Source organism: Papio anubis, chromosome 13, assembly GCF_008728515.1.
Source record: "Papio anubis isolate 15944 chromosome 13, Panubis1.0, whole genome shotgun sequence".
NCBI classification, from domain to species: domain Eukaryota; kingdom Metazoa; phylum Chordata; class Mammalia; order Primates; family Cercopithecidae; genus Papio; species Papio anubis.
In genome coordinates, this window is record NC_044988.1 from 105,662,352 (window position 1) to 105,688,846 (window position 26,495).

A 26,495-nucleotide genomic window follows, 5' to 3' on the forward strand; every position below is an offset into this window, starting at 1 on the left:
CCTGTGTCCGGCTCCACAATTAAAAACAGAACTTTACTCCTCCAAGTGTTCAGGTGTGCACTTGGGGAACAGCTGTGCCCCGTGCCACACGGTCAGTTGGCAGGCCTGCCTCTGTTCACTGCGGACCTGGTCGGTGGGTGGCCAGCAGATACCTGGCCCCTGGCTGCCTCTCTCGCAGGCTGGGTATGGGCTGTTTCTCGTCAGCAGGGCCACGGGCTTCTGAGGCGTGCTTGTCCTGGAACAAGAACACCCAGATGATGGGGTGCCCTTGATCCCAGCCAGACCCCAAGCAGTGCTAGGACAGACAGACAGGAACCAAGGCCACCCCAGCGCCAGTCACTCTTGGTCTGCTTGGTGAACCTGACCCACATGTGCCAAGGGCCAGGCCACCTGCTGTCTGGGCACCAGGGCCCCAGCAGTGAAAAGTCAGCCCGGTGGGCTGTGGTTGGTGATGGTGGGGAGACGACGGAGCAATGCACGGGAACCGGGCACTGCCAGAGCACAGCGGCCAGGGAGGAGCCCAGACCCCAACAAAGGTAGGGAATGAACCTGTGGTCAGGGGCGCAGTGGTGCCAAGGCCCGAGGCACGGGTGGCCAGCAGGAAGGATGTGGGTTAAATGCTTCTCCCCCTGGAGGGCCTCCATGACCCAGGACCTGCCCACCTAACCCAGCACAGCTGCTGTGGGCGCTGAAGGCCAAGCAGAGGCAAGACCCCCTGTCTGGACCACTCTGTCCCCTGGGCCGTAGGGCAGCGGCCTCTCCACTCAGGACTCACCTGCTGCTCACACCAGCCGCCTCCGCTTCCGGGTGTGCCTGGCATGCCGGGTTCTGAGCACATCAAGGTCGTCAACATCAAGGTCATTAAAAGCATCCAGGCAGGAGGCGGCAGAGCATCTACCAGAGTCTGGGGGTCCCTGAAACAAAATCCAGGCAGTGGGGACCAGAGTGACCCCCATCCCCCGCGCCATGATGGGCGAGGAAGGGACAGGGAGTGAGAAGGGGTCCTGTGGGCGAGTGTACCACTTGGGACCGGGCACCCTCAGCTTGGGCAGGAGCTGCTCCAGGCACTCCTGGGGCCACACATGACTGTGCTCTCCCTCCCTCAGGGGCTCGGACCCCGTCTAGCCATCCCTCTGGCAGGCCTCCTGCTCCCCCATGGGGCGGCCATCACACCCCGGCAGGGCAGGAGGCTGTACACGGATGTGGCACGGGGGGCTTCTTCCCCTGGCTGGCCGGGGTCCTCCGCCCACTCTCAGGCATTGCTTCCTCCCTCACTTCAGCCTAGTGACTTGTGAAGCACAACCCTGGGGAGAGATGGAAGGCCTGCCACATTCCCTACGACAGGCCCACAGGTTCAAGCTGAGGCTGCCTGCCTGGCGGTTTCTCAGGGAGGCCGGCCGCCGGCTGCAGCAAGTGGGCACCCTGGCACCAGGTGAGAAGGCCTCTCTGGGGGCCCCATCCACGCGCTTTCTCCTTCAGGGTTCCGAGCATGGTTTTGCCTACAGAGCTTGGAAAACTCTTCCCAAGGATACTGAGAGAGGTGACAGCTGAGAGGGACTTTTGGGACCCCAGAAATCCAGGGACAAACACAGCCACTACCCTCCACTGTGCCCGTGGCCCACCCTGCTCAGAGCTGGGTCAGCGTCCGTCCCAGAGCTTCTCACTGACAAGGCCACCTGGCTGGGCAGCACCAGGATAGCCAGGGGCTCCTGCACGAGAATGAGGCCTCTCTTCTCTTTTCCACACTGCCCCAAAGGGAGGCCACTTCTGCAGAATCTACACGCAACTGGGCAGGCCAAGAGCCAGCTTCCTCCTCCTGAGACACCCAGCAGCCAGCCTTCCTGCCCACAACTTCTACCGGCCCCCACCCCACCGCTGTAGGCAGGCAAGGGTGCCCCAGGGACCGCCGCCTGCGTGGGGAAGTGGGGCCGGGTGCGCCCCTTACCTGAATGTGGCGTGTGGCCGCCGTGCAGCCCGGCTGCCCGTCCCTGTCTGCGAGTTCCAGCTCGCTCAGGAGGTCCTCATCCTCACTCTCGGAGCCTGCTATCGAGGCTGCTGAGAGGGTGGTGCGGATACCATGGGGGGCCAGGGTGGCCAGGAGCGCAGGGAGGGTGAAGGTTGCCAGGAACCGTGCCCGCAACAGGAGGTAGGCTGGGTTGTCCCGGAGCTGCCCCCGCACCAGCCCCAGTGAGGCTTGTAGCGCTCCAGCCGGCCGCTCAGCCTCGCCCCCTGCCACCAGGGAGGCGGCCTTGTGCTCCAGGGCCTTCTTGTGGAGCAGGAGGCTGGACAGTGCTCGAAGGCTGCACAGGGCCGGGGGCTGGTAGGGCAGTCTGCTTCCCAGAAGACGTACCCGCACCCCACGCTGGCCCCCCAGCCACTGCTGTGTGGCCGCCTCAGCCTCCTGGGACAGCAGGCCCAGGTCCAGGACCCCCTTCTCAGGCCCAGCCTGGGGCAGGGATGGCTTCTCCAGGTCCAGAGGCCCCTTGGGCTCTTGTGTTCCTGAGGGGGACCCCAGCGTCCCCCCTGGCTCACTTGCTGGAATGACACCACCAAGGGGTGGCAGCCTCCTGGGCAAGGGGGGTTCTGCTTCAGGGGGGTCAGCCTGGGAGGACGTCCTGGGTGCAGGTATCTCCCTGGCCACCTGGGCCTCTCCAGGGACAACAGCCACACTGGCATCCACTTCTGCAGGACTTCGGGAGGCGGCGTGTGTGGGAGGGGCTGGGGGGACTGTCCTGCAGGAAGGCTCTGGTCCTGAGTTCACATTGGCTGGGGGCTGCCAAGAGCTACTCAACGCTGGGGCCCCGGGGCCCTGGGCCGCCTGAGCTTCCGTCAGGGGAGGCAGCAGAGTGGCCACCAGCCCTGTGGGGCCAGGCGTCCCTGCTGGACTGGAAAGGCCCACCACAGCTGGCACAGGAACAGGGAGAAGCCCCTGGGCTGTGAGCACCCAGGTGACAGGCAGGGGGACACTGGCCGCCACACGTGGCCCTCCTACATGCGTCAGGCTGAGGGGCTGGATAGGCAGTGGGGTGGGGCTGGGGACTGCAGGGAGAAAGGGTGATGCCTCAGGCAGGCTCTGCTTCCGGGATGCAGTGGGGGCCTGCGACTGTCCGAGACCGCCCCCAGGGCAGCTCACAGAGACCTGGCTGGGGCCCAGGCCAGGGGCTCCGGAAGCAGCAGGGGCTGTGCCCTCGGGCCCTGTGAAGGCAGGAGCGAGGGGCAGGGCTTGCATGGTGGAGAGTCTCTTGTCCTTGGCTGAAGGCCCAGCCTCCTGCCAGGAGCCTGAAGTGCCAGGCTTGGCTTCTGCGGGGGTCCCAGGCCCCGAGAGTGGAACATTTGAGACAGTGGGACCCAGGGCTGGGCGGCCGTGTGGGGTGTGCGGTAGAGGGGGCTGGAGGATCACAGGCGAGGAGACCAGCAGGTGGGACGGGAGCACCACTGGGCCCCGGGCGGCCTCCCTGGCACGGGCCTCCTGAAGCCGCTTCTCCTGAAGCCGCTTCTCCTGAAGCAGCTCTGACACAGTCTTGGGCTTGGGCCGGGGGCCAGTCGGAGCCAGTGGGGACGCCTGGGGTAGGGTGCCCTCCACCTGGCTGGATGCCAGTCTTCGGCTCCCTTTGTGGCTGGCACTCTTTGAGGCTTCTTGAGCTGGCACATTTGGGAAGAGGTGGCCTGTGGGGAGGAAAGACCCACACTTGATGAGCCCCAGGCATCTGACCCAGGGACAGCCCCTCGCTGCCATCCCCTCATCAGGAGGGATCCCATGAGGAGTCTAGGGTCTTGAGCCAAGAAGGGGTCAAGTGGCATGTCCTGGGTCTCCTGAGTCACAGTAGCTACCCCAGACCCCAACGCTCCGGTCAAAACCAGGGCAGTGGGCACTCTGGGAAGCCCAGCCAATTATGCTGGCTGAGACCAGCTGGGAGCCCAGGCCTTGCCCGATGCTGCCGGCGTTGGGCATGGGCGGACCCTCGCTCGAGACGACCCCTGCCTCCGGGCCCCATGCTGAGGAAGCCTCAGGGCTGCAAGGGGGGCCCAAGGAGCTCCAAGCTGGCCCAGCCAGACTCTCATCCCTGTGGTGGGACTCGAGGGATCTCTGTCACCAGGGGCCACAGGCTGTGCTGCTTGGGGGCTGCAGGTGAAAGCCAGGGCCAGGAGAGACCTCTTCCCCACCAGGGCAGAGAAGCAGAGGGTTACCTGGGGTGCTCTGAGCACTTGAGGGCGCCTGGAAAAGGAGAGGAGAGTCAGCAGCTCAGATGTCCTTCGCGGGCCTGGACCACCTCTCCTAGCATTTGGGCTGTCCCCTGCCACTCCCTGAAATGGGGACGAGGCCCCAAGGGCTGCTGCTGGCCTCCCACACGCCTCTGCAGGAACTCCGGGGCCACAGGAGCAGCCAAGCGTGTGGCACAGCAGGCAAAGGCCTGGCCTCGTGCACCCCCTCAGTGCAGCTCCTCCCAAGGGCGCCTTTGAGAGCTCTTCCGGGGGGTTGGGGACAGGGTGGGGTCCACAAGGAGAGGCAGGGGGCTGGGAGCTGGAGGCCCAGGGGTACCCCACTGCTGTCCCTGCTCCTCCAGTGAGTGACACTGCTTTGTCACTGCACCCCCAGGTGACGGGGCTCGGGGTGAGGCCTCGCTGAACTTGTGTGAGTTTGGTTTCTGGAGCAGAAAGGCAAGAACCAGGCACCCCCAGCAGACCGCCCATGTTCATGACCACCCGGCAGGGCTATGGGGGAACACAGGCACGTGGGCCCCAGTGTCAGCCCCGACCTGCACCTGCCTGACCTCCCCCGGCCTCTCAGGGCTGCGTCCTCTGAGGTGGGAAGTACAGATGCCTCCCCAAGGGGTTACGGCGGAGCGGGTGGGGCAGGCAGGGGTCACCCTCACTTCTCACCCCGAGCGTCTGCTACCTGCAGAAGATGCACTGGTGGGTCCCGAGCACCAGCCTGGGGCAGCCTGGGCGGCAGGGCCTTCCTCTCTCGGACGACCTCCAAGCAGCCGGCAGTATCGATCTGGAACAGCTGAGAGACACGGGAGGCGGCCTCACCGCAGCTGCTTTCGGTAGCAGCTCAGAAGCTCCAGAGGCCCAGGCAGAGCCCGGGACAGCCCTGAGGCTGTGCCAGCCTCCCGTCTGATGCAGACGCGGGGGAGGCAGTGAGGCTGTAGACATCCAGGAGGGCCTCCCATGAGCCCCAGGCCTGCTCTCCTTCCCTGGCATCTTCCACTCATACTGGGGCCCCGGGCACCCCCTTCCCCAGACACTGTTTAGTCGGGGACAGTGCACGCTGTAGCTGGCACCCCTTCCACGTTCACTTGCTAACAGTGTAAGGCATGGAAAGTGCATTTTCAAGGCTAGAAAACTTTAGATAACTAGACTTTAAGGAATGAATCTACTGCAGATTTCGAAACTTCACCAAGAACTTTTTACAAGGCCAAGGAAAACGAAGCTCTGCCCAGGTAGCTTACCTGGGTAAACAGGGTGAACACAGGGGTGCTGGCCAGGCGGGCCTGCTGCAGCTGCTCCCTGAGGCCATCCGCTGCGGGCACAGGGGGAGAAGTGGAAAGCAGCCCCAGCGCCCACGGGCACAGGGGGACAGGTAGACAGCAGCTCCAGCTCCCACGGGCCTTTCGAGGAGGCTCTGGGAGCCCTCAAGACTGGGAGCCAGGCCAGTGTGGGAGGCAAGCCTTGGAACCAGCACCCCACAGCCACGGCTGGACAAGGGTGGGCCCTCTGAGCCCTGTCACCACACAAAACAGTGTTAGTTCAGCTGCCACGTGCTTGGCCCAGGAAGAGTGGTGGGGCAGGGAGGGAGGGCTGGCTCTGACTGGGTGTTCTGAAAACCTTCAGGGATGGGCCCACCCCAAAAAGACTCCCCTGCTGAGGCCACTTCCCCAAGTGACCACCGTCTGCTAGGCTGGATGTACTCGTCACCCTCACCCCGGCCCCCAGAAGGCTCCCAGAGGAGCCCCAGGCCATACCTTGAGTCTGCACTGCGGCGGGTCTCTGGGGCACCTGTGTGCAGGGCAGGACAACGTCCCCCACCCAAGGGGTCACAGCCAGCAGCAGCCTGCGGTTCAGGAGCCTCCGGTGCAGAGCGTGTCTCCAGCGCCGCTGCCCACTCTGGGTGGCTCTGTGCCGTAGCCACTGCACATGAGACCGGGCCACGCTGTCACTGGAGCTGACCCCTGGGGACGAGGTGGGCAGGGGTGGTTGTCTCAGCTGCTCTTTCTGTAAAGAGAAGGCGGCACCTGGGGCCCCTGGCCAGGCTCAGCCCCTGGAGTGGACCCTGCCCGGTGGCCAGTGCTGCCCTCCACCCCCGTCAGGGCATGATTGGCGGGGAGAGGAATCACTCAGACCAGGGCGGGGTGCGTGGTGGCGTGGGTGCAGGTGTCTGCGGCAGGCCTCACCTGTGTGCGGCTCCGAGCAGCCGTGTTGGCCCTGAGCACCCTCAGCACGGTCTCCAAAGGCACTGTCAGCCTCCCTCCCTGATGAGAAACTGGCCTGAGGCGGGGCACGTGGGGTGTGTGGGACACACGGGGGCCTCCCCCTCACCGCCCACATGCAACCGCCTCTTCACGCAGGCTCCAAAGCGTGCCTGTGCACAGCTGCTCTGCCTCATGGGAACGTCCACCATGGGAAGTGTGGGGTCCCCAGGCAGGGCCTCCCCGCAAGGCCTGGCTCCTGGGACACTAACAGGGTCCCACACCCACTAGTCAGTTCCTCAGCCTGACAGCAGCAGCCCTTCCAGGTGACGCCCTGGCCTAGGGAGATGCTGGCTGTGCGGCAGTGAGTGCCATGCACTTGGCTTTGCCAGTAGCTTCAGTGTCCACTGTCCCCGCCAATAACTCCCAGGACAGACGAGCCTGTTCAACTCTGACTGCTCCCACAGGCACGGCCAGAGATGGGCCTGCACCTAGGGCCTGACATGGTGAAGACCAACCAAGACGGGCAGATGCACCACGAGCCAGGCTGGTCCTAAGTGGGTGGACAGGCCCTTCCCAGGGAGGGCCTCCAGCTGCACAGGCTCACGGGGACGGAGGAGGTGCTCCTCCCGCTGCCGCCTCTGCCCCCCAACCCTGACTTGGGGGTAAAACGTTTCAGAGATGCCTCCAGGTCCAAGTGCCCATTCAGCCATATCCCTGAAACAATCAACGAACCGGGAAAAATGGAGGCTTCCCCAACAGTCCCCACCACGCGCAGCTCTCCAGAGCTCAGCCAGAAGCAGCGTGTTCTGATGTGCACGAACCCTGGGGACCCTGCTGCTGCACCATCCCTGAGCGTCAGCCCTGGTGAGCAGTGACGAAAGTGCATTCCCATGGCGCACCGGGGCCGGGGCCTACCTCGAGGGCCTGCTTCTCTGCGCCCACCGGGTGAGTGTCTGCCGAGTGGGAGGCCTGGGCAGCTCTCGGGACAGGGCTGTGGGCCGTAGCAGGGGCCTGCACTGCACTCGTCTCCTCTCCGGGAGCCGCGGCTGTGGCGGAAGCTTCCTTGCTGCCACCTTGGCTGGCACTGGATCCCTTGGAGGGGCTGAGGGAGGCAGCGTGGCCTCCCAGCCAGGCCTCTGCCCCTCCTCTCCATGGCTGGCTGGTGCTCTGCCTGGCAGGAACCCACAGATCCATGTCCGGGACCACATACTGTGGGGACAGCAGCGCTCTGTCACCCTCCCCAGCCTGTGCCTGCTCTGGCTCTGGCTCCTCCTCCTCACTGCTGCTGCTGCTGCCCCTTCCGCTGCCGCCACTGCCACTGCTGCTGCTGCTGCTGCTGCTGGAGCTCCACCGGATGCTGTGACGGGCCCTCCGCCGCCGCCTCCGGAGACCCTGCTTCTTCTGAGGGGAGGAAAGGGCTACTTAGAGGCCTTGGCGACCCCAGATCACCCATGACGGCAGCCCTTTGGGGAGAGGCCCAAGTGGGGCACCTCTGGGGTCAAGGGCAGCCACTGCCGAGGCAAGGTCTCCCTCTGCCCTTGGCCACCCAGAAGAAATGCCACGGCCAGAAACCGAACGCCCCCCTTCCCTCCACCTGCCCCCCCCCCCCCCCCCCCCCCCGCCCCCCCGCCCGCTCCTGTCTCCCTGCCCGCCACCTCCCTCCCCTCCTCCTGCCTGCTGGACCCCCGTCGACCAGGCTGTGATCTGGTTTCAGACAAGGAAAGAGCGAACGGCTCACCCCCATCATGATCTTCCACTTGCTCAGACACTGGGAGCCGGACCGATGGGGCAGTTCAGAAGCTATTTTTGCCCAGTGACCTACAAAAGCCAAACCCCATGAAATGGCTTCATCCAAAGATTCTTCCCCAAGACAGGCTGGCTGTTCCCCAGGAGACTTGCTGTGGGCCCCATCAGAGTGGGGCCTCCGGTGCACCCTCACACTGGGCAAGAACCAGGGGTCAAGCATGTCGGGCACGTTGGGCACCGACAATCTGGCAGCATCTGATTCTCACTGGATGCTCAGCCCCTTAGGAAAGTTCTGCCAAACGTGTAACTGAGAAGGAGAATCGTCCCTAAGCACACACAGCCCTCACATATCTGCTCCCCCCAAGGCTTCTACACCAGCCATCTCCCACGATTCATGCTCTTCACACAGTGCGGGACAGCGGGAGAAGCACGGGTGCTGCTCTCACAGGGCAGAGCTGTACTATCTGGTGTGTCCTTGAACATGGCAATACCACAGCTAGGATTTACTCTAAGGAGACATTGCAAATATAAGCAAAGACTTAGCTATAAAACACAGCTCACTGGGTGTGGTGGCACACACCTGCAATTCCAGCTACTTGGGAGGCTGAGGCAGGAGGATGGCTTGAGCCCAAAAGTTTGAGGCTGCAGTGGGCTATAGTCGCGCCACCACACCCCAGCCTGGATGACAGAAATTGCTCTGTCTTTATCTTGATCTCTTTTCCAAGAAACAAAAAACAACAAAAAAAAGAAACTAGAAGAACAAACTATCAACAACTTACCAACACCGTATTTTCCTATTAATTCAATTAACTGTTCCTCTTCTTTCAAATTCCACCGTCCCTTTTTCAAGCTGAAATGTAATCTCCTGAGATACCTGAAAGTCACATGAAAAGCAAAGAACATTTTAGATGCTAAGATGCTACCCACCGCTGCCCCAAGCTTCTTCTTGGATACGACACTAAAGTGGTTTCTTGGATACGACACTAAAGGTGCAATCAACAAAAGAAAACGATAGAGAAAGTGGACTTCATCAAAAGTAAAGCTTTTGTGTCTCAAAGGACACCATCAAAAAAGTAGGCAGACCGCGTACAGGCTGGGAGAGAACGTTTGCAAATCACGTGTCCGGTAAAGGACTTGTATCCGAAACATACAAAGAACTCTTACAAGTCAGTAATACCAAGACAAGTAACGTTAAAAATGAGCAAAGGACTTAAAGAGACACTTCTCTAAAAATCTATTTCTATGAACAGTCACCAACCACATGAAAAGAGCCTCCACATTGGCCACAGGGAAGCACATGTCAAAACCACGAGACGCCACTTCACACCCGCTAACATCACCCACAGGGAAGCGCACGTCAAAACCACGAGACGCCACTTCACACCCACTAACATCGGCCACAGGGAAGCGCACGTCAAAACCACAAGACGCCACTTCACGCCTGCTAGGATGGCTAGAATCACAGATCACAAGTGCTGGTGACAGTGTGGAAAACCAGAACCTTCATAGGTTGCTAGTGGGAATACGGAATGGTTCAGCCCCTTGGAAAACAGTCTGGTCATTCCTCAAAAGGTTAAAAACAGCGTTACCACTGCCCCAGCAATTTCCCTCACAGGATACAGTTGAGAAAAATGAACAGATATCTATGGAAAAAAGTACAAGCGAATGTTCAGAATGCTTTCAGGGTTCGTCCACACTGTACCAGAATTTACAGAAATGTGGTTGTTTATATGAGAATCCCACTCCTTTTTTTTTTTGAGACGGAGTCTCACTCTGTAGCTCAGGCTGGAGTGCAGTGTGGCGTGATCTCGGCTCACTGCATGCTCTGCCTCCCAGGTTCAAGCGATTCTCCTGCCTCAGCCTCCTGAGTAGCTGGGATTACAGGTGCCCACCACCATGCGTGGCTAGTTTTTGTATTTTTAGCAGAGACAGGGTTTTACCATATTGGCCGGGCTGGTCTTGAACTCCTGACCTCGTGATCTGTCCGCTTTGGCCTCCCAAACTGCTGGGACTATAGGCGTGAGGCACCGAGTCCTGCCAACCCCTTTTTAAGGCTGAATAATATTCCCTGGTATGCAAATGTTGTTTTCCACTCATCTGCTGATGAACACTTGGGCTGTGTCCGGCCTTTTACTGTTGTGAACGCTGCTGCTGTGGACATTGTTGTATCTGAGTTCCTACTTTCAATTCTTTTGGGTTTTATGCTTATCAGTCTTGGGGATGTAATTCTATGTTTAACTCTCTGAGGAACTGCCATGCTTTCCACAGAGGCTGGACCATTCTACAATGCGCAAAGGTTTCAATTTCTCGACATCCTTGCCAACACAGTGACTTTTTAAAAAAAAATTAAGAGCCATCCCAACGTGTGTGTGGTTTTGACTTGCACTTCCCTAATGACTCATGACGCCGGGCATCACTGCACATGCTCACTGGCCATCTGTGCATTTCTTTGGAGAGACGGCCACTCAAGTTCTTTGCCCGCGTTTAGATTGGGTTGTTTTCGTTGTTGAACGGCTTTCTTTTTGGGGTGATGAAATGTTTTACAATTGATTGTGATGATGGCTGCACAGCTCAATGAATACTAAATACTAAAAACCACTGACCTCTACACTTCATTTTGTTTTGAGATGGAATTTCACTCTTGTCGCCCAGGCTGGAGTGCAATGGCGTGATCTCGGCTCACTACAACCTCCGCCTCCCAGTTTCAAGAGATTCTCCTGCCTCTGCCTCTCGAGGAGCTGGGATTACTGGCATGCACCACCACGCCCGGCTAATTTTGTATTTTTAGTAGAAACGGGGTTTCTCCTTGTTGGTCAGGCTGGTCTCAAACTCCTGACCTCAGGTGATCCGCTGGCCTCGGCCTCCCAAAGTGTTGGGATTACAGGCGTGAGCCCCTGAACCCGGCCTTCTACACTTCATTTTAATTAATTAATTAATTTGTATTTTCTTGAGACAGAGTCTTGCTCTGTCACCCAGGCTGGAGTGCTGCAGCGCAATCTCAGCTTACTTCAACATCCGCCTCCCAGGCTCAAGTGATTCTCCTGCCTCAGCCTCCCAAGTAGCTGGGATTACAGGTGCCCGCTACCACGCCCACTTAATGTTTGTATTTTGAGTAGAGACAGGGTTTTGCCATGTTGACCTGGCCTCAAGTGATCCACCTGCCTTGGCCTCCCAAAGTACTGGGATTACAGGCGTGAGCCACTGCACCCAGCTTCTGAACTATACACTTTAAATGAACGCCCTGCATGGTGTGTGAATTATCTCAATGAAGCTGCTTTTGAAAGGACAACAAGCAGGAAAAGGAGGGAGCTGCAGCTGTCTGCCGGGGTCCTGACCATCCGCAGTCTGAGAAAAGTCAGACAACAAGGGTCAGGAAAAGCTGCCCAGGGAGTTGTCTCAAGTGGAGCCTGTGCCTTGCTCTGGGCAAACAAGCAATAAAGAAGTCAGGGTTGGAAAAAATAGCTTATCTGGGCCAACCCTGGCACACCAAGCACCCACAGGCCGCGCCCTGCTCCTGTGACAGCAAATCACTTCTGGCCGCCGTCGCCCAGCCTGCCCACAGCCTACACGAGAGTGAACCTCGCCACGGACCCACACCAGCCCCTCCCTCACCCAGCGCTGTGCGACTCACCGATCTCGGCACTGGGCATCGCTCCTACCTGGCACCTCTTCCCGGATTTTAAACCAATCCTGCTCCCCGTATTTGGCAACGGCTTGAAGCAACTTCTGCAGGAAGGGACAGGCAGACACGTGAAGCCTCTGCAGGAACGGCCACAGCCTCCCCACCCCAAACCCAGTCAGAGAAGGGACCACCGCTGAGCACAGCCGCGTTACCCTCCCAGAGCCCAGCTCTCCTAGGGCCTGCACACTTACAGCATCTTCCTCCGGGGCCCAGTTCCCCTTCTTCAGGCCGGGGTCCAAGCTCTTGGTCCATCGGTAAATCAGCTGCATGGAGTCTCTCCCTTCCATATAGTAGACAACTGGAGGCAGAGGGACAGGGAGGTCCTGTGAGGCCGAGACACACACCCTCCATACAGTAGACAGCTAGGGACACAGGGGTCCTGTGGGGCTGAGACACCCACCCTCTGTTCGGTAGACAGCTAAGGACAAGGGGGTTCCGTGGGGCCGAGACACCCACCCTCCAGATGGGTCACACAGAAAAGAGTTACTTTGGCCAGGCGCAGTGGCGTCATGCCTGTAATCCCAGCACTTTGGGAGGCAGAGGCCAGCAGGTCACCTAAGGTCAGGAGTTCGAGACCAGCCTGATCAACATGGAGAAACTCTGTCTCTACTAAAAATACAAAATTAGCTAGGCATAGCAGTGCATGCCTGGAATCCCAGCTACTTGGGAGGCTGAGGCACGAGAATCGCTTGAACCCGGGAGGCGGAGGTTGCGGTGAGCCAAGATCATGGCATTGTACTCCATCCTGGGCAACGAGAGCAAAACTCCATCTCAAAAAATAAAAATAAAAAAAAAGAGTCACTTTAGTCACCAAGAAGCGAACTGTGGAATAGCCAGGACTGTCTAAGCCCTCGCCTGTCTTGTTGCCTCTGTGAATTTTCCCTGCAAGCCTCCAGTGTCCTGATGCGGGGCCCTGTGACAGCCTGAGGGCCGTCGGGGCGGAGGGGCCTCACTTCTGCGGTAGGGGATGTGGCTGCCAACACGCATCTCCTGCACCAGCTGCGTGAGCATGCGGTCCTCCTCCTCCGTCCACTCCTTGCGTTTCAGAGCTTTGTTCCGCTGCTGGAATTTCTGCAGGCACTGGAAGGCGCTGCGGCTGGTCTTCCCAAGTCCCAAACAAAAGCAAATGAGTGTTACTGCGCGGCAGGATGTCCAGATCTGGCTCTGAGAGTGCCCCAGGGCACAGATGGGCCCGTGAGCCACTGGAGTGACCCTTCTGCAGACTCCAGCTCTCCTCCTCCCAGACTCCTGTGGGCTGATGGAGAGCACCCCACGGTAGCAGTAAGAACACACTACACTCACTAAACAGGACCAAGAAGGACCAGGTGAGAGGAATCAAACCTTCACTTAAGAAAATATTAAAAAAAAATTCACAGTAGGTAACTGATACGACTCCAAAACCACATTGCAACTCACTCAACAGAAACTCCCAGCTTGGCAAGGGCTGGGAGATGCACTGCTCTGTGTGTGGCATGTTCTTTAAATGCAGCTGCTAGCACCTTCTCTCCCTTCTCGAGCTCTAGGGTATCTCACAGCTGAGGGGTGTGGGGTAGAGGAGGTACAGGACAGCCCTTGGTGTGGTGTCCATGTCTCAGGAGACGCCCTCAGAAGGGAGTGCCTCAAAATAACTCTCCCAGCTTCCCTGCATGGCTCAGCTCAGCAAACCCACCCTCAGTCCACACGGTGGACCACCTGCCCAGATCTTTTCCTCATGCATCTCCTTATGGGAAGGGGTTTTCCAAGAGCTGATGAGTGTTACCTGAACCCTGTTCTCTGAAAGTGAGCTGCGGGTGGCAGAGGGCGCGCAGGGCTAGGCACGGTGTCGCAGAGCTGTGAGGTTTGTGTTACCTGAACCCTGTTCTCTGAAAGTGAGCTGCTGGGTGGCAGAGGGTGCGCAGGGCTGGACGTGGTGCTGCTGAACTATGAGTTTTGCTTCCAAGGCTTTCTTCCCCACCAAGTCCTTCCCAGCTCGCTACAGCACAGGTCAATCTGAGACTCACTCACCACAAACAAAACCACCACCCCGGGGTGTACGAGCTGTAGGGCAATCCTAGTCAACATGCGTGAACCTCACCCCCGAGCCCACACGGGAGCGCTTCTGGGAGCATCAACACACTCGAGGCCTCACCCGTCCTCCTATACTCAAGCTGGCGCTTCCCACCCAATGGAAAGAGAGACCCTTCTCACACCTATCCCAAGCCTGCCGAAGGATCTGGAAGGCAAAGGACTGGGGGTGGGGCGGGATTCAGAGCTGGGCCCTGCTGGGAGAGCTGAGAGCAGCAGCTCTCAAAGGGAGCTGGAGTGAGGCTGGAAGGAGGCCGGAGTGAGCTGGAGGGAGGCTGGAGGGAGGCTGCTGAGGCCTTAGCCTGGCTTTGACAGTGACTAAAAACACTTCCCGGGAAGGAGAAAGAATCTGGCAGGGGAAAGTGCCGGCGTTGCGCTTTCTGATATTAACGGAGAAGCATGTCTGACTACGTGTTCCAAGGAGAAAAAGCCATTAATGGATGGAAGACAGAATTCCCAAAAATCACAAGGAGAAAAACTGGACTTACGGTTTCAGCAAACCAGCAAGACAGAGTGGAAGGAAAAGAGGCCACAAAGTAAAATGGACTCAACACACCAGAGCCAGGGAGGGCACCAGGAACACCCAACCTCCCAACAAAGCCAGAGGCTGCTCAGGCGGGGAAGCTAAACTCCCATGCACGCTGCTTTCATAAACACACCTGGAAATGAATACGCATTAAAAAGGCTGAGGCCAGGGATGGGCCGGCTGTGGGTTCACGCCTGTAATCCCAGCACTTGGGAGGCCGAGACGGGCAGGATCACAGGTCAGGCATCCTGGCTAACACGATGAAACCCCGCCTCCACTAAAATTACAAAAATTAGCCGGGGCAGGCTGGTGCCTGTAGTCCCAGCTACTCGAGAGGCTGAGGCAGAATGGCGTGAACTCGGAGGCAGAGCTGTGCAGTGAGCCAAGATCGCGCCACTGCACTCCAGCCTGGCGCATGAGCCAGACTCGTTTCAAAAAAAAAAAAAGAAAATACAGGGATGGGACAAAAATGTAAAAAAAAAAGCAAGAGTGGCAACGCCACCAGGAAGATGGAATTAAGCTCAAAAAAGAATAAGGGTGTTAGAGATAAATATCTTTAAAAACACATAACGGTGCAGCGTAACATAATATCACGGCCAGTGCAGTGGCTGACGCATCCAGCACTTTGGGAGGCCATGGGCGGCAGATTCAGAGGTCAGGAGCGAGACCCTGGCCAACATGGTGAAACCCGCCTTTATTAAAAATAATATAAAAATTAGCTGAGTATGGTGCCTGTAATCCCGCCACTCAGGAGGCTGGAGGCAGGAGAACTGAAACCAGGAGGCGAGGCCGGTGAGGGAGCCAAGATTGTGGCACTGCAGCGTCCAGCCTGGATAGAGCTGGACTCTGTCTCAAAAAAAACCAACTAAAACATTTAAAGTTATGGTTGGGTATGGGGTTCACACCGTGATCCCAACACTTTGTAATGGCGAAGGAGCGTTTGAGGCCAGGAGTCTGCATCAGCCCGGCAACATGGCGACCCAGGCCCACAATGCTACGCGTTATGCGGAGAGAGTGGGGGGTAAAAGGAAGGAGGAGAGCATCACGGAAAAGAGCCATGCCAGCATTCATTGGCGGTTCATGCTCGTAATCCCACATTTTGGGAGGTTTGCCAGGGATCACGGAGAACAGGAGCCTGAGACCGCCTGACTAATACAGTGAAACCTTCGAGTCTTCTAATAAAATAATAAAAACTGGGCCAGGTATGGTGGTGGGGTGACTAGTCCCGAAAGATGGGGAGGCTGAGCGGAGAATCACTTGGAACCCGGAGCAGGCAGAGGTTGCAGTGAGCGAGATCGCCACTGACTCCAGCCTAAGCAACTGGCATAGACCACCAAAAAAAAAAGCGCAGCAGCCAATGAGTTAATGGCCACGGCCGAACCTTGCGATGGATCGTTTCCAGCAGTGCACCATTGCGGTACATTCACCTAATAAACGAACTCCCCACTTCCTGCACGCCAGACTTCTGTTCCATTATTATAAAAACAAAAATAAAGGACCCCGATTAAAAAAGCTTGTGTGTACCAAACTATGCAGCAGTAAAATATATATTAAAAAACCCCATACCACAGGTACTTGGCTTATTTATTCACAGACGTAGTCTCTACTCTGTCGCCCAGACTATGCATGCCGCATCTCCGCCATTGCGTAAAGCTCGGCCTTCCGGTTCACTACCTTTCCGCCCCTCAGCCCTTATAACTGGGGACGCTCGCCATCATACCCGCCATTTTTTATATTTTAGTAGAGATGCTCTCACCAGCAGTCGAGGTGGTCCTAGTCTCCGCCTCTTCGCACCACCTGCTCGGGCCTCCCAGATTTGGTATGCGAGTCACCAAAATGAAAACTGATTTTTAATATTATGATGTCAGGACATAGTCAAGTGACATCAACATAACTTTTCAGAATTAAACATTTTTTTTTTTTTTTTGAGATGGAGTCTCACTCTGTCGCCAGGCTGGAGTGCAGTGGCGTTATGTCAGTTCACTGCAACTTCCCCCTCCTGGGTTCAAACGATTCTCCTGCCTCAGCCTCCCGAGTAGCTGGGACTACAGGCATGCACCACCACACCCAGCTAATTTTGTATTTTTAGTAGAAACGGGGTTTCTTCATGTTGGTCAGACTGGTCTCGAATTCCAGACCTCAGGTGATCCACTGGCCTCGGCCTCTCAAGGTGCTGGGATTACAGGGGTGAGTCACTGCGTCCGGCAGAATTAAACATCTTTAAAGGCAAACTCAATTTAATAGCTGATATAGATTAGGCCCTACTTACAGAGAATACTCCTTTTTCTTTAAAACAGTTTTGGCAAGTTTAGCTTGGTTTACTATAATCAGGTGCTCTGCCATAAAAAAAGTAACATATTTGAAAGATGGAGATTTTACACATCATGCCCCTAGTTCATGTTCCAATCAAATTCAGATAAAGAACCACCACAAGAACTCCCAAGAACCCAACTATTTAAAAATGGAAACATACATTCCTAGATAAACCTAGGTCCAAAGAGGCAATAAAAATGGAAACTAGAGCTACTCTGGAAATCTACGAAAAGAAGAGTTCACACCAAGCTGCTCCCAGAAGGGTGTGGCCTAACAAGCCTCGTTATCAAGACAAGAGACCCAAGTCAGTGAAGAACTGAGCCCTCACTCAGGAAACCAGAAAAGCGGCAAGAACTCATACTAGGAAAAAGCATCCCTTAGAACCATCAACAGAATAAACTCCCGAGGCTGATGGAGACAGAGGAAGACGGGAAATAAGGAAGGAGACAGACTCCGGTACGCTGGGCACGCACCGCTGTATGGGGAGACCTGGAGGACTAGGAAGGCCCAGGGGAGCTGCGGCAACGGCCTAGTGGCAGAGAGGGCTGGGCAGGCTCCTTCCCCAAGGCCACAGCCTAGAGGTGGCAACACACAGAAACCTGGTGGCGAGTGAGGACTGAGGACCCCGCACCTGTCCAGCCACCTCCCGCTATAGGGCCCACACGCCCTCAGGTCTCCTGGCCCCTGGGGTCCAGGCCAGGTCCTTACCCCCAGCTCCTCTGCAATCTTCTGCCACTCCAAGTGGCCGTGTGCAGCCGCGATCGCCTGCAGCTGTTCCACCTCCTCCCCGCTCCACTCCTGCTTGTTGATGCTGGGGTGCTCTGAGTTCTGCCAGAACTTCCGGATCTCCTCTGCGCTGCGGCTGCCTTCAAACTGCAAGGACAGAGACACTCAGCCTTGCAGGCCACTGACCCCAGGGCGCCCTAGATGCAGCTCCAGGCTGACCTGTTGCTCTCTGCCAGCTGGAGGCTTCCATGGCTGCGAGTAAGCGGAATCTTTGTCCAACTCACTAGGCCTGGCACGGCCAAATACGTAGACTTGGCTCCAAATGCAACGCCGGGAGCCTTCCAGACTGTCTCAGAAAGGGGGCCATGCACCAGCAGGAAAGCCCTGAGGCCACTCACCACTACCAACTGCCGGACATGTGCCTGACCCGGGTGGGCAGGGGTCACAGCGGAACCTGTGCCAGGGAGGGTGTGGCCCTACCACCCAATTCCAACCGCACCCGGGCTACAGGGAGCTGCGCTGCGAGCTGCTTGGGGCTCAGACCTGCCCCCGACTTACGTTAATATTGGAAATCTTCTCCCAGTCGTGGCTGTCCAGCCTGTTTCCCAGCAAGGCCTCTTCCGGAAGCTGGCTGGAGGAAGGGATGAGGGTATTGGCGCCACGCCTGGCCTGTGGGCTCCCCTGGGCCCTCCCGGGAGGCCTCCTCACTTGATGTCCTGGATCTCCTTCTCGGCTTCCCTGGCCTGCTTCTCCAGGGCCTGCTTCTCCATCTCATTGGAGACTTTGCTCTGCTTCTGGTGCAAGTACTCAAGCCTGCAAAGCAGAGCAGAGGCAGAAGGGCTGCTGGTGGGGGACGGGTTGTCTGCGCAGTATAGAGCAAAGAGTGTGAGCTCAGCAGAGATTCCGAGCCTCCCTCACCCTCCCTGCCTCAGCCTCCTCACCCATGAAAGATGCTGTAGCACCCACCTCCAGGCTGCCACTGGGGTGGGAAGGGCTGCAGTGCCTGCTGGCCCCCATGTCTCAGAGCCTCGCCACAGCCCTCTGGAGCCTCAGTGCCCCAGCTCCCAGCCTATGCCTGCCTGCTGGCCCCCATGTCTCAGAGCCTCGCCACAGCCCTCCGGAGCCTCAGTGCCCCAGCTCCCAGCCTGTGCCTGCCTGCTGGCCCCCATGTCTCAGAGCCTCGCCACAGCCCTCCAGAACCTCAGTGCCCCAGCTCCCAGCCTGTGCCTGCCTGCTGGCCCCATGTCTCAAGAGCCTGCATACAGCCCTCTGGAGCCTCAGTGCCCCAGCTCCCAGCCTGTGCCTGCCTGCTGGCCCCATGTCTCAGAGCCTGCATACAGCCCTCCGGGCCTCAGTGCCCCAGCTCCCAGCCTGTGCCTGCCTGCTGGCCCCCCATGTCTCAGGTACAGCCCTCGAGACCTCAGTGCCCCAGCTCCCACCTGTGCCCCATATCTCCAGCCTCCGGGCTCCAGCTTTCCATGCCTGCCCCATGTCTCCATTCCTTTAGCCCTCCGGGCATTACCCCAGCTCCCAACCTTACAATACCTGCCTACTGGCCCCCATGTCTCAGAGCCACAGCCCTCCGAACCTCAGTGCCCCAGCTCCAGCCCATGTGCCTGCCTGCTGGCCCCATGTCTCAGAGCCACCATACAGCCCTCTGGAGCCTCAGTGCCCCAGCTCCCAGCCTGTGCCTGCCTGCTGGCCCCCATGTCTCAGAGCCTGCATACAGCCCTCTGGAGCCTCAGTGCCCCCAGCTCCCCAGCCTGTGCTTATGCTGGCCCCCCATGTCTCAAGGCCTGTACAGCCCTCCTGGGCCTCAGTTGCTGAGCTCCCAGCCTGTGCCTGGCACAGAGACACAGCCATGGGTAGATGTCCTGACTGGTGCCCAGTGAGGAGGCCGGAGGCTGTGAAGTCACAGTAAAGAACCACTCCCCCAAGCAGGCCAGGAAGGAAAACCCAGCTCTCCCCAAGCCTGAGGAGAGACTCCACCACTGGCTACTGCAAAACCCCGACCATCAGGCCACGGCTGGCAGGCAGGCCCCAGGACCCCTGGCCTGGCCAAAAGCCTCTCAGTGCCCAGAGATGTCCTGGCAGCTTGTATCCTAAAGGCACCCCCTCTGCCTTGAGAGCTCATGGTGGCCGCACAGAAGACAGGTGGGGACCCGCTGTGCTGCTGACGGAGTGGCCAACAAGGTGATGCTGGGTCTCTGGGAGCAGCTCTGTCTTTGACCAAAGTTATCAGGACAGCAGCGCCTTCTATGGTGTGTGGACAGTAAGGCCGTGCTGTGCCTTGCTTTGGTCACATGATATCACCCCATCAGCACACACCAGGTTTCAGGCACGGGGAAAAACAGACCCAGAGAAGAGAAGCTGCCCGAGCCACGCCCCTCATCATGGCCGTGGTGACCACCCCGCGCCCCCGAGCCACAACCCTCATCATGGCCGTGGTGACCACCCCGCGCCCCGAGCCACGCCCCTCATCATGGCCATGGTGACCACCCCGCGCCCCGAGCCACGCCCCTCATCATGGCCGTGGCGACCACCCCGCGCCCCGAGCCACGCCCCTCAATGTGGCCGTGTGGACCACCCCGCGCCCCGAGCCACGCCCCTCAATGTGGCCGTGTGGACTGATCCTGTGCTTAGCCGCCTGGCCACGAGGAAGCCCCCTTGAGGGGGAAAGGGCATCAAGTCCAGGCATCAGCATCTCTCCGTGGGTCGGCAGGACCTGCTGTGGAGAACAGGCTCGCAGCTAAGCTGAACCTCTACCAAGCCCACATCAGCCAGCCTTGACTTTCCTGTTGGCTGGGAAAGGTTGTTTGTTTTTGAGACAGGGTCTGGCTCTGTTGCCCAGGCTGGAACGCAGTGGTACAATCACAGCTCACTGCAGCCTTGACCTCCTGGGCTCAGTCGATCCTCCCACCTCAGCCTCCCGAGTAGCTGGGACCACAGGCGTGCACCACCACACCCGGCTAACTTTTTTTACTTTTTGAAGAGATGGGGTCTCATCATGTTGCCCAGGCTGGGCTTGAACTCCTGGGCTCAAGAGATCCTCCTGCCTTGGCCTCCCAAAGTGCTAGAATTCCAGGCGTGAACCCTGCACCCAGCCTGAAGGCCAGTTTTGACCTTCGTTTTTAGACTTACTTCAGTAACTTGGGCTGAAGCAATCGCTGCAGGCGGTCACTCACCACTGACTTTCGGAGCAAGGCCTTTTCCCAGTTTTTCCCTGAGGAGAAGCCACAGTGCCATCACTGAGGGTCTGGATCCTCTCCACGGCCCACTCCCGTGGTCGGTGTACACTTTCCCCAGGCAGCGATGGGGGCCCCACAGCGAGTAAGCAGCACACCAGGCCCACAGGTGAGACCCCTCCACCCAGCCGACATAGCTCCACCCGAGGCTTGGCGCCAGCTCACGGGCAGAGCTGCCAGGGCTTTACGGCCCAAGACAAGGCAGGGAGACTGAGTAAGAGGGTAGGGTGTGGCCTGGCCCGTCCCGCATGACTGGCGTTCTGGAAAGGACCTGCTCAATGTGAAAAGGCAGGGGTCAAGGAGCCAGTCCCAGTGGTCAAGGCCTGAAGGAGCCATGAGGTCACAACAGAGAAAGGTCTGAGAACTTAAGAAACTGGGGAAAGCAGGGCCGTGGGGAGGGGTCCCCTGAGTTCAGTGGTGCCGCATGGCCAGCTGGGGCTCTTACATTTGGTCACGAGGAGCTCCTCGAAAGCCTTGATCCCCTGGGCAGCCTTCTCTCGTGTGTCCTCGTTGGCAGGGGGCCCCTGTCAGGGTGCACAGCATCACCACAGGCACAGACCACGTGTGCTCCCTGCAGGCCCAGCACATCCACCCAGAGCCCACAAAAGGACTTGGGCCCCCCTGCCTCCTGCCTTCCCGTACTGTGAGGCTGGCGGGTGCAACCCTACCGGCCAATCCATGAGGCCTGCTGCGGTCAGGCCTCGCACCGGCAACACTGGCACCTCCATGAGGGCTTGCTCATCGCTTCACAGGGCAGTCCGGGCAGCCCAGCGCAGAGCAGAGGGCAGCCTGCCCACCACGGAGGAGGCAGTTTGAAGGAGGGTGGCCAATGTTATCTTGAACTCATGGGAATTCACGACTTCCCGCAGCAGGACTTGGGGACAAGGGCCCTTCCCACGGTGCACAGAGCCTTGCCGACAAGAGCAGGGCCTGGGCCACTCACCACACCCGTGACCTTGTCCTTGAAATACGGCTTCATGAAGTGCCCCATGTATGTGCTTGGGGGCAGGCTCCTGCCATCCTTCACCTTAGTGCCTTTGGACCCAGCCAGATCCCTCATGAGCTCCTCCTGTGACAGACACAAGGCAGGGACCCCTCTGTGGACCAGCAGTAGCGACTCTCCCTGTGGAGGGGACCCAGGGCAGAGGAGAGGCAGGAAGCTGGGGAGCCCTGGACCTGGGAGGTCCAGCTGTGGGGGGCTCTGGGGGTGGGGAGGCGTGGACACCGGGGGCCGAGGCCCGTCCCACCTGCTGCTCCCGGTTCTGGGCCAGCAACAGGTTGGCCTCAGCCAGCTTCTCTTGGATGACCTCCTGGTAGACCATGTTCAGCTGCAGGCAGGTCTCCGGATCTTCAGGGAGGGTTTTATCCTTGGGGTCGTCCTCGTCATTGCTGGCTTCACCCCACCTTTCTTCTTCCTGGTTACGAGCAAGAAATGGCATGTGAGGGGATGAGACATGGATGTTGCCCTGTCCTCGGGAGCCAGTCGCCCATCGCTGGGCCTCTGGGACACCGAGGCAGCTCCAGCATAGCAACACCCAACGTGGCAGCAGGAAGCGACCCTGGTGGGCAGCAGGAGGGCGTCTGAATTTGGGAGCGGAGCCTGCTGCTCTCGAGGTGGCCCGTGTGCGCCTTTCCTCATCCACGGCAGGTGGAGCCTCCTGCCTGGAATGCACCAGGGCTGGGGCTGCTGCGAGGCAGGAGCTTTCCAGGACCACAGGCGTCCTTGTGAACCCTGCACTCTGCCCTGAGCCCCTGTGGTGTGAATCGCCAGCGAAGCACGGGGAGCAGGCGTGTGTGGGAGGAAAGTCTCCGCAGAGCCAGGAAGTGGACGTGCTGAAAACGCCCGTCGGGACCGGGGAGGCGCCACGGGCTACGGCAGGGTGCTCACCCACAGCAGGCAGACCACACGGCCACGCTAACGTGAGGCGACTCAGTACCTACTAACTCCGTGGAAAAAGGAAGCAGCAAATCGCCAACCTTTTCCAACGTAAACAAACGGCAGCTAACAAAACGACGACTGGCCTCACAGAGCGGCTGCCACGTGCTGTTTAGGTGCTCGTGTATTTTTCTTTTTTTTGAGAGAGGGTCTCACTCCATCACCCAGGCTGGAGGGCAGTGGTGCAATCACAGCTCACTGAAGCCTCGACCTCCTGGGCTCAAGTGATCCTCCCGCCTCAGCCACCCAAGTAGCTGGGTCCACAGCCACGTGCCACTGCACCAGCTAGTTTTTGTATAGCTGCTCGTGTTAGCTGACTTGTGCTGGAAACGTCCCTGCTGCCCCACAGGAATCTGAGGCACAGAGCGTTGAGCCGTGAGGGGCAGGACCCAGGTGCACAACTCACAGCTTTCCATGAGTGACAGATGCCACGCAGGAGACGGAGGCATACAGCCATGAGCTCAGAAAAAAGCCAAGGGGTGTGATCACCAAGCTGTTAACAGTGGTTATTTCTGGGGACAATTTCAACGACAAATGCTTTCTGATTTTTTTTTTTAATACAAACGTGCATCATTTTCATAATGCAGAAAAACCAATATGGATTCAAACCACACCCCCTCCCAGGCCACTTTGGAAGGTGCTGGCAGGCCTGACCCAGTGGCACAGCCAGATCAGGCCAGCAGTTACCGAGATCAGGGGATCGGCAGGGTCCAAGTCCTCAGAAGGCAGTGACTCTGTCAGAAACACAAGCAACACAGTGTTGGTGACCAGCGTCTGGGTCGGCGTGCGGGCGCAGCTCACCACTGCTTCTTGGGCAGAGGAGAGAGGGCCTGGGGCTGTGAAGCGGTGAGAGCGCCTCAGGCTGAGGCTTGCAATGAGCGGACCTTCCCTCTCTGACAGCTGGGTGGGCAATGGACCATGCTGGGTTAGCTAGATAGAGAAGACTCTGGCCACACACTGGGGCACTCCAGGCACACAGGACAAAGCTACACAGCGTTCACTGGACGGCACAGGCTATCTCGCACTGGAGAGACAGACGGAGAAAGCCTAGCAGAAAATGGACCTGTCCTTCGGGAGCTCCGCCAGTCAGATGGAAGGCGCGGACGTAGAGGCCCTGACCACAGAGAAAGATAGCAGGGTGCCTCAGAGGCAGGCCCTAGGTCTGGGAGAGGCGGGAAACAAGGCTGGGGGGTATCCTGTCAGGGAGCAGCTGGTGGGGTTGGGGTAGGCTCAGAAGATAAAGGCAGCATGGAGGGGAGCACGTGGGGAGGGGAGTACGTGGGGAGGGGAGGCTGGGGGGGGGGGAGCACATGGGGTGGGGAGCACATTGGGGTGGGGAGCACATTGGGGTGGGGAGCACACTGGGAGGAGCAGAGATGCTGGGGGTGTGGGCTGTGGTGACCATCAGGCATGGACTGTCCAGGCTGCCATCGGGTGAGCTCCAGGCTCGCCCTCTCCTCTCAGGATGGTCCACTCCAGAAGCCCTGCACAGGCCCAAGGAGGCCAGGGCCAGACCCTGGGAGGTCTAGAGCCCAGGGTACACACACAGCTAGCTGGCTCAGGGGCTAGCAAACATGGAACTGTCAGAAGCTCTCTGGCCGGAGTACAGGCAAACACCGGTGTTGGCAAAAAATTGGGCCTGGTCTGTACCAGCCATCGTTTTATTACTGTTATTATTATTTTTAGAGGCAGGGTCTTGCTGCGTTGCCCAGGCTGGACATGAACTCCTGGGATCGAACAATACTCTCGCCTGAGCCTCCGGAGTCCCTGGGGTTACAGGCCCGAGAGACCACACCTAGCTACCATCACACCCTAATGTGCCTGAGAGGAACCCAGGGAGCAGACCAGCTGTTCTCACCAGGACCCCAGGAGGCCAGGTGCAAGGGGCTCACCTGCTTCAGAATCTGACTCGAGACTTGATTCTGAGACCTCCACGTGGGTGCCCGCGGAGCTGGGATCTAAAATCCTTTCCAGCTCCTTGATCTCCTGTGTTATCTTCTCTCTTTCAGCATCTACATCCATGACTTCTGCCTGCCTCCAAAACACACCCCAAGATGTTAGAAACCAAGACTGTGCTGGGATCCCATTCTCCTTCACACACCTGCCCACAGGGGATGGCAGAGTCTGCTCGGCAGCGGGCACTGGGCTCCCCAGAGAAAGATTAACAGACCAGGCCCAGAATCAGGGAGCCCTGGAGTGGCAACCTCAGACCCCACGAACTCCTGCTATGTGCTCTGCCAGGAGCCTAAGCCCCAAGAACGTCTCCCGCCTGCTCTGAGGCTGCAACCAGCACAGGCAGGGAGTGGACGAACAGGGCAGGCCCCACTGTCCTGTCTCGGCTCCCACACCAAGCCACGCGGAAACTGGGCACCCAATATAGAAACAGTGGGGTGCAGAGGCAAAGTCACTACAGGGCAAGGACACAGCCCGTGACCCGCTTTGGCCATCCTGCTCTCCCATGGCACAGAGCCAGACCACAGAGGGCATCTGAGAAAAATTCAGAGACACACACTGAGACTGCCCAGGTGACAGGCACTTCCCCCATGGAAGGAAGCTCTCAAAGGCAACCCAAAGGCAAGGCTGGCTGTTCTCTGTGCATCCATAACAGCCCCTGGAATGTGGCAGTGCCTGAGACCGAACAAATGTCTGTCAAGCTTTTTCCTTAGGAACTGTGGTCTAGGAAGTCTGAAGGAAGAAGGACGCTAGAGAGAGAGAGTAGGAGAATGAAGCAGCAGCAGAGAACGTCTAAAGGAATCACTAGCACAGACCCGGGAGCCCAAAACACCCAACAACAAAGGGAAACGCCCTCCCCTGTCCTTGGGGTGGCTCTCCCTGCTGGACACTGACTGGGGCGCTGCCCAACTGGAACAAAAACCAAAGCATCCACCCGCCAGCACCGTTAGCCACATCAGCAGCCCAGGTCCCCTCACTCCTTCACGAAGCCCCTTGTTTATGCCCGAAATGCTTGTGAACCTGTAAACTCGGCTAACAGCTGGCCAGAAGCAGAGCTGGCAGCGACCGCAGGCCGGTTCAGAGCCTCCGGGTCGGCGGAGACGCTTTCCCCTGAAAGCCTCACGCAAGAGGCGGCTGCTGCCTCCCCTCCCCGAGTTGCTCAGAAGAGCAATGATCGGCAGGAAGGAGGTCAAAGTCACACGTGCTGAGCCACCGACATCAGGGGCTGTCCCTCTCCCCGTACCCCTCTCCCAAGGGCTGGTCATGAGGGCTGCCCACCAAAACGGAACGCAGCAGGCAGTCCCTCCCGCCCCAGCTGCGGGGACGCCACTCAGACTCGGCTTGGCCCAGGGAACCCCAGGAAGCGCCAGGGCGATGGGCGTTTAGGCACCGGCTTGGGAGACAGACCCGGCCCAGGCCCAGTTCCGCCTCCTGCTAGCTGCGGGACCTGGGGAAACCCCCTCCGAGGCTCGCCCACCGCAGAATCGACGGCGCAGTCCCCGAGACGCACGCGGGCACCCTGCAGCCGGGACCGCCCCGCCGACGCCTCCTCGGAGCCCGCGGGGGCCGCAGCCCGCTCGCAGCCGAGGGGCTCCCAGGCCCGGAATCCTCGCGCGCCCAGGCTCAGCCGGACGGGGCCACGCCGGGCCTCAGTTTCCCCGACTCTGGACGCTGCCCCGCCCCCGTCCCGGGCCTCGGATGTTCGCTCCTCGGGACAGCGCCCCCTCCGCGGGGAGAGCCCAGGAGATGCCAGCGCCACCCGCGCCTTACCTGTTATGCGCAGACCTTCCCTGCTCGCGCGGACCCAGCCGTCGCCCGGGCGACCGCAGACTCGACGCTTCCGGCGGCTGCAGAACAAGAGCGCCGCGCGCCGGAAGTCCCGCCTCCTGAG

General features: G+C 58.9%; 1 protein-coding gene across 6 annotated transcripts; it reads right to left on the bottom strand.

Annotated features, from left to right (window-relative positions):
- Positions 1–6: 6 nt before the first annotated feature.
- Positions 7–26,495, bottom strand: SNAPC4 (small nuclear RNA activating complex polypeptide 4). 6 transcript variants are annotated; one of them, XM_017949472.3, is made up of 24 exons: positions 26,375–26,495; positions 24,544–24,682; positions 23,339–23,385; positions 21,963–22,130; positions 21,659–21,784; positions 21,161–21,239; positions 20,612–20,693; positions 18,179–18,283; positions 18,029–18,101; positions 17,453–17,617; positions 12,795–12,942; positions 12,033–12,139; positions 11,791–11,885; positions 8,939–9,033; positions 8,152–8,231; positions 7,329–7,814; positions 6,396–6,473; positions 5,967–6,216; positions 5,454–5,524; positions 4,898–5,008; positions 4,189–4,216; positions 1,946–3,666; positions 776–914; positions 7–235 (listed from the first exon to the last, which is right to left on the bottom strand). In XM_017949472.3, the coding sequence occupies exons 2-23, from the start codon at positions 24,671–24,673 to the stop codon at positions 783–785; spliced, it is 4,377 nt and encodes a 1,458-aa protein (XP_017804961.2). In that variant the 5' UTR covers positions 24,674–24,682; positions 26,375–26,495; the 3' UTR covers positions 7–235; positions 776–782. The 6 variants fall into 6 exon arrangements, with proteins under 6 accessions (XP_017804961.2, XP_017804959.2, XP_021782737.2 ...); XM_017949470.3 differs by having other exon boundaries at positions 23,339–23,487; XM_021927045.2 differs by having other exon boundaries at positions 5,967–6,173; positions 6,396–6,489; positions 23,339–23,487.

Bases quoted from the DNA above. Each gene is read 5' to 3' on its own strand.
- SNAPC4 (XM_017949470.3), bottom strand. From the start codon at position 24,673: ATGGATGTAGATGCTGAAAGAGAGAAGATAACACAGGAGATCAAGGAG. The intron at 17,618-18,028 runs GTAAGTCGGGGG...CTGTCCTTGCAG, and splicing joins AGAAGATTTCCAATATTAAC to TTTGAAGGCAGCCGCAGCGC. The intron at 6,217-6,395 runs GTGAGGCCTGCC...TTCTCTTTACAG, and splicing joins CTGCTCGGAGCCGCACACAG to AAAGAGCAGCTGAGACAACC.